The sequence below is a fragment of the Conger conger genome, chromosome 8, assembly GCF_963514075.1.
Source record: "Conger conger chromosome 8, fConCon1.1, whole genome shotgun sequence".
NCBI classification, from domain to species: Eukaryota; Metazoa; Chordata; class Actinopteri; order Anguilliformes; family Congridae; genus Conger; species Conger conger.
Genome location: NC_083767.1, coordinates 45556327 through 45563580, shown reverse-complemented (window position 1 = coordinate 45563580; position 7254 = coordinate 45556327). Strand labels below are relative to the sequence as shown.

At 43.3% G+C, this 7254-nt stretch overlaps 1 protein-coding gene across 1 annotated transcript; it reads left to right on the top strand.

Annotated features, from left to right (window-relative positions):
* Positions 1-343: 343 nt before the first annotated feature.
* wu:fc23c09 lies at positions 344-3291 on the top strand. Its single transcript, XM_061250673.1, has 4 exons — positions 344-410; positions 587-1087; positions 1745-1862; positions 2199-3291. Exons 1-4 carry the CDS (start codon positions 344-346, stop codon positions 3289-3291), a joined length of 1779 nt encoding a protein of 592 aa, XP_061106657.1.
* Positions 3292-7254: the final 3963 nt, after the last annotated feature.

Sequence of the window (7254 nt, the reverse complement as noted above, 5' to 3'; positions counted from 1 at the left end):
GTGCTTCATTTTGGGAAAGTCAGGGTAATACCTAAATAAAGTCATGGCACATATTTAGGACACCTCTCACCCTCCAGCAGGGCTCTGTATGGCTTCGCTTCATACAGAAGGATTTGATGTGCAGGAAATTGACAGAGGTATTTGGAATAAATTTTGCTGGTAGTACCACAAATCAGAGGCTGACTAAAAACATGGAAAATGTTCTGCTGTTGCCTCCAATCTAAGTTTCCAAACCTCAGCTGAGGCTGACAGACTGAGTTAAGTGATTTTAAAGTTAGAAACAAGTCTACTTTTAAATAACATCACCGCACTGGTACTTTTTTGCTCTACAGAGTCCTGTATAATGGAGTCATTTTCCCTGATGCTGTGGATCTTTGTGGTTCCTCTCCATGCATTTGTACTTCAGCCCAGTAAGTACTAAAGCATTCCAGACCAACAAACTAAATAATGCATAATTGTGTTGAAGTGCAATTGACTTGTACAACGATTCACTCATTTTTATCAGATTGGTTTTGATTGTAAAAACAGCACCCTTACAGACCTTTGTGCTACAAACACCTGACTACAAATGTCTGTGATTGTTCAGGTGGCCATGTGGTGGCGCTAGAGGACTCTGGGAGTGAGGTTGTGTCCTGGTTTGAGGGCGAGAAGGAAAGTACTGGGCGGCCTTTGACTCTGGCTGAGGATCAGGACTTGTATGGGGAAGGTGGGGCAGACCCAGAGAGGGGACCAAGAGCTGAAGTTGGGGAGGAGGAGAGGGAGGAACTTTACGATGCAGATGGAGAGGACCCAGCAGATGATGAAGAAGGGAAAAGGCATGAAGAAGAACACAGAGAGGGAAAGATGGAGGAACACAGAAATAAGGATGAGGAAAAGGAGATACTGCAGGGAATTACTGATGTGGAAGAGAAGGTAGAACTCATAGCTGATTTGGTGGAGAAAGAGGGACTCTTTCATGATAAAAAAGAAAATGACAATGAAGAGGACCAGAGGCAAGAAGAAGAGACTGGAAAAGACAAGTCCCAGGTGGAAGATTATATTTTTGCTGAAGGAAATAGGAATCGGAAGGAATATAGAGCTGAAGATGGTAAGGAAGAAAGGCAGAGAGATTCAAATCCCTCTATAGCAACAGATATCCCCTATTTGAGTCCTACCACTGGTCTCTCTATAGAGACAGAGAGCCCCCATTTGAACCCTTACCCTGAACTCCCATTAGAGACAGATATCCTTAATTTGAGCCCTAATCTTGGTCTTTCTATAGAGACAGACATCCCCCATTTTAATCATACCCCCAGCCATAATGTAGATCAGAACTCTTCAGAACCACACCAGGAAGTGGACCAACTCCAAACCATCCTCACTACTGCAGACAGCACTGTTACTCCAACTGTCAGCCAGGAGCCAGTGACAGCAGGGGAAAGTAAAGAGGCCACCTTCATTCCAGTGAAACCAAATAGCAAGCTTGTTCAGCTTACAAACTTGACAGACGGCTCTCAGCCACACCTCAGGGAGGAGCAGGGGTTAGTCCCCAATGCGATTGAGGTGAGGGTGGACTCATTCAGGGATTTACCCAACACAAACTCAGTCACACAAGCTCAGAAAAGGTCTGAGAAGAAAAGGTCAAAGTTCAACCGGCCAATTCCGAAACCAAAAAAGAAAAGGACACATCCAGTCAAAAACACAGAGAAAACAGGAAGCAAGCAAAATAACAAAGCAGAGAAGAAGAGCAAATCTCTGAAAAAAGTCAAAAACACCAAGAACAAAACAAAGAAGCAGAAGGAAAAGAAAAAAGCTGAAAATGAGACTCCTTTCCCCTATTTCACAGATAAATACTGCCCCCCTGCCTGTGCTTGCTATGGAAGGTAAGACGGTGCCTCAGGAGTTCACAAGTTACTGTTAATTCTGTTGATTTTTTATGAAAAAGTAAAGAAAAGCATATTATAAAATATTGGAAATGTGTATACAGATTCATAGAATTTGAGCTAGTATTTTGATACAACACAATTTCAATGATGAATTCAATATGCTTTCAGCTTCATCTTAACTAAAAACTCTTTCCTGAATGTAATGTTTTCATGAAAAATAAGAGCATCCAATTTTACAACAGACCTTTTGGGACAAAATGATAGTGCTACTGATAGTGTTTATGATGGGAATCATACATACTGTATATGACAATTATGTTCATTGCCTTACAGGGTAGTCCAATGTTCAGACAAGGTCTTGGACAGGATTCCATATGGCATCCCATATAATTCCCGCTACGTCCTCCTAATGAACAACCAGATCCCTATGATCCAGCTGGACCTGCTCCGTGAGTACCTCTCAATGGAATTCCTGGTGTTTAGCAACAACCACCTGACAGATGAAGGCATCGAAGGGGCCTTTGAGGGCATGAGGCAGTTGAAGCGCCTCTACCTGGACATAAACCACCTGAACAGCATCCCCACTGACCTCCCTCTCTCCCTGGAGGAGCTGCGTCTGGACGGAAACAACGTCAGTGTGATGTCTGAAGTGGCCTGGACCCACAGCCCTAGCATGCAGATTCTCAGCCTCAACAACAACACCCTTGGGGCCGAGTCAGTGCCGGATGGGGTCTTCACCCCAATGAGCCGCCTTCGCACCCTCAGCCTCATGCACAACCTCCTAACTGCTGTCCCAGTCCACCTCCCCACCAACATCAAAGAGCTGTACCTCCGTGGGAACCACATTGACCAAGTCCCCGGTGATGCGTTTGCTGAAGGTTCTGGTTTGCTTGTTCTGGACCTGAGTGCCAACCTGCTGACTAACAAGGGCCTTACTAAGGACTCGCTCAAGCCCCTTGTTCACCTGGAGAATCTAAACTTGGAGGGAAACCTTCTTAGGAACATTCCAAAGCACCTTCCTCCTACCCTCAGAACCCTCAACCTGGAGGGGAATGCCATCACCTCGGTCAGCAAAGGAGCATTTCTGGGCCTGCCTCACCTGGAGCATCTGGGCCTATCCCGCAACCAGATCACCAAGGTTGCTCCTGGGGCCTTCTGGGGGCTACCCGCCCTGCACCAGTTGGAACTGGGACACAATGTCCTCCGTCAGGTTCCACGGCGCCTGCCCCCCTCCCTGCACTCTGTTTCTCTGGTTCACAACAAGATCCACTCCATCCCACGGGACTCCTTCTGCACCAAAGGCAAGGATTCACCTCTCAGCAACCTGGTGAGAGTTCAGCTGGAACACAACCTCATCCACCTGGCAGACCTGGACACTCAGGCCTTCAGCTGCCTGAGGGGCTATCAAGTCATCCATTTCTACTGAGATTGGTCCCATTCCCACTACATATTTCCACTGATATTGATTCATCACAGATGCCACTTTTGTTCTTCATCCTATTTCTACTGAGAGTAACGCCAAAGACACACCCTATCTCTAAGGATTGGAGCAGGTGGCTTACTGAAGAACCAAACATGGACCAAGATACTATATTCTATCAGCACCTCACTGATTTGTACCAATCATTTTGCTTTACCATGGAGCACAAAACCGCTTGTAGGTTGATACTTCTCATAATGATTAAGTGCTCATAATGCCACTCATTGTAACTCCACCTCTGGTAGTAGTGACTCCAGCTCCATTCCCTATTTCTAATGAATGACACCACATCCACACAAAACTGAGAGTGATTCTATCCTGACATCTGTTTTTTGTTTAGGGAAACCCCGTAGACACCCCTATGTCTTCACATTGACCACACACTTCACAAACTACGGCCCGGGTTTTTTGAAAGTGAGGGGGTTAAGTGCACACTCAGGGTAAAACTGTACCAATTTTAACAAAGAACAATTATCTGGTAATAATGAATCTGGTCTCTCTTTTCTAGAACCAGAACTAAAATCTTATTGGGGAAAAAAAAAATAAAACTGAGAAACTGTTTTGTATTATTAGAACTATGTCTTTTTAATAAAATGTATTTTTTCCCAGTTCCTGTTATTTCTGGAGCCATATGAATGCCAAGTGAATCACCATGTTCATGAAGCCAGATCCAAGATGAAACATTTCAAAGTGGAGAAATAATTATTTGTGAATGTCTCTCTCTCCAACACAAATTTCAAATTATTTCATAGAATGCAAGCAACATGCAGTACTCTAAGCCTGTTTCTTATTATTTCAATTCTAAATATGACAATGATAATGAGGTTTTTGGCAGTTATTTTATGGGAAAAAAAGGAATACAAAGACAGTAAGACCAGCTGGCTGCACAGAGACTAGATTGTTCAATCTGCTTTGACTCCAGAACAGCAGACACTGGCCAAATCCAGCCTGAACAACCTGGGACTCTTCCTGAAAATTCCATTTGTGAGCATGTTTGCTGATGCCATGTCATAGTTCAAGAATGGAAATGAACTTAAAACCATGATGCTTCATTTCCATTTGTCATGACAAAAAATTAATTAACACAGGAGAAAAGTCATGGACAAAAGTAAACTAAATGGTAAATGGCAAATGGAACAGATTCATTCATACACACACTCACACACACTGACACACTGACGGCGATCAGCTGCCATGCAAGGCCCCGACCAGCTCATCAGGAGCATTTGGGGGTTAGGTGTCTTGCTCAGGGACACTTCGACACAACCCGGGCGGGGAATCGAACCAGCAACCCTCCGATTGCCAGACGACTGCTCTTACTGCCTGAGCCATGTCGCCCCTATTTATTAAAGATAGTTCCCGATTTCAGGCCAGAATGGAAAAAAAGAACCTTGCAAGTTATGCAAAGCAACACTAGAGGACAGATCTATTGCTTGATTGGAGAGCCTTAGTTATAATACAGGGAGACAGACATACAGTATATAGTGCTCAAATGGCCAGTTAACATGGTTCTCAGTGTTATCATTCTTGGAAGCGTAATTGGACTCCAGATGGCAGTGGTGTATAAAAAGGATTACAACTCACACCAAATAGTTCACCTCTGTCACGAATCCAGCTATAGGAACTGGACAACTTTGTGTATAGGACAACTGACCATTAACAGTAAACACCTAAATAATTTACCGATACACATCCTTATCTGATTTCTCTCTGCTTTCACCCCCTCACTACACATTTAAACCATATAAAACCAGGTTTTATATGGTTTGTGTGTCTGAGAGTGTGTGAGAGAATAAGCTAGACACAAAGTGTATGCTTGTGTAATAGGGGTGAGAGTGAGTGTGTGTGTGAGGGAGAAAGAGGAGACAGGGACATGTTGAAGTGTGATATAAGACTGGTTACAAAGACAAACAGCAGGTATACATGTCCCGCTGGTGAGGAGCGTTTCTCCAATAACACAGAGCTCAGAGACGTGGCATAAATGCCTGGTGGGTCTGAACAGGAGCAGGAGGAGGAGGTGGAAAAGGAGGGGAGGAGGGGAGGAGTGGGGGGGAAGGGGAGGTTGGGTCTACATTCCATGAACACAAACCTCAACCACGGCAGTCACATTTTGGTGTACCAACTCTCCCTTAAGGTCCCATAGGACCCTTCCTCCATATAGCTCTCTGGGAGTACCTCCACCTATTTCTCTCACTGTCTTCTAGGACATGCCTGTCTAAATCTCTTTTTATTTTTACATCTATCTTCATATATTTAATTCTCTCTGTCAATCTTTCAATTTTCATGTCCCTTTCTTTCTAACCCCCTATTTCACAGTCTCTCTATCTCTTTTGCTAATCTGGGAGTCTTCCCGGTGTTATGTGTTTATCCTGTTTCTGCTCTGATAAGCAGCTGGGTCAGATGCACAGGTGTGCCACCTCAAACATTGAGGGCCAGTGGGTGTGGTGAGAGGAGCAGGCCATGTGGTTAGAATGCTGTAATCCCACCCACAGCCCATAGGGGCCACTCTCCCCCCATCCCAGATCAGCATTCCTATTCAACAACTTCAGGAAAGGGATGCACCCCCGATCCCTTTTTGACTCCAGACATGAGACGCCCTGTCCTCAAACACATGAAATGAGTTTTACATACAGAAACAGGCTGGGTGTGTTATTGAAAGGACAATATGTTTGCGGTCAGCAATATGACCCACCTCGGTCAGCTGTCTGACAAGAGTGAATGTTTTCAAACTCTCTTTTAAGGTAAAACAAATGAAAACATATCAAAACTGGAATATGTTAAGACGCTTGGTAAAATGTTTGGTTTTCATATCCCTCCGCAAAGATCTAAGAGCTGACTCTGGATAAAAAATGTATGTAAACTAAATGTTGTTACACCATTGCATGCAAAACATTTCTATGGATATAATATAGAAATATTAATATGCACTTTTATGAACTGTATTGTAGTACTGCTGTCACAAAAAAATTTGATGTTCCATGTTCCTTATTGCAGAACAGTCTGAGTTGGATACAGAAGACAAATTAGCTTTGTGGCATAGCTGCAAGATATGAAAAAGGATCTTAAATCAAATTACTCAAAAAATGTTTATTTTCCAGCAGCGCCAATCCCATATAATACAAGCCTGATTTTTATACTCATTGTGCATTTTGATATGCCATTCTCATATTTACCAATTTGCCAAGCATAAAACAAAACTCTGAGACAGGTCAAAATGGCTGGTTAGAGTGAGACAGGCCATTGAGGCTGGTTAGAGCACAGGCGTAGATTAATAAGGCTTCCATCAAAGCCCATATAAGGTAAAGTTTCCTTTCATCCCTAGAGTACATTCTTTGTAAAACTGGATTACAGACCATGCACTACATACAGTATATGTATACAGTACATGATATAACAGCAGCTGACAAATGACTAGCAATTAGAAATTAAATACACCACTGCTGACCAGATGTATATTTGACATTTGTTTTTGGTATCAAAAAAGTCAAACTGGTGAATGAGTGACCTATGATAATATAAATTAAAAACAACACTCTTTTGACTGACGGAAACTAACTTGCTGTTTACATCGAGCAGACTAGCTAATGTTAGCTCATTTATCTAAATCTAAAATGTAGTTTCAAAAATGAGAAAAACTAATTTCCCAGCTCTCTCCTGTTACAGCGGTTAATGACGGCACACATTCTGAAGAAAGTTTGACCTATGTAAGCGAGAAACACCACACGCACACACACGTGCACGTGCACACACACGCACACACACACACACACACACACATACACAGACACGCACACACACACAGAGTTATTGCATTGAAGCAGATTTGCAGCACAGGGTCGATTCCTGGGAGTGGAATCTCTTGTCACTTTTTCTTAGAGTCAGGCTGGTCACTGAGTCTGGCTAGAGCAA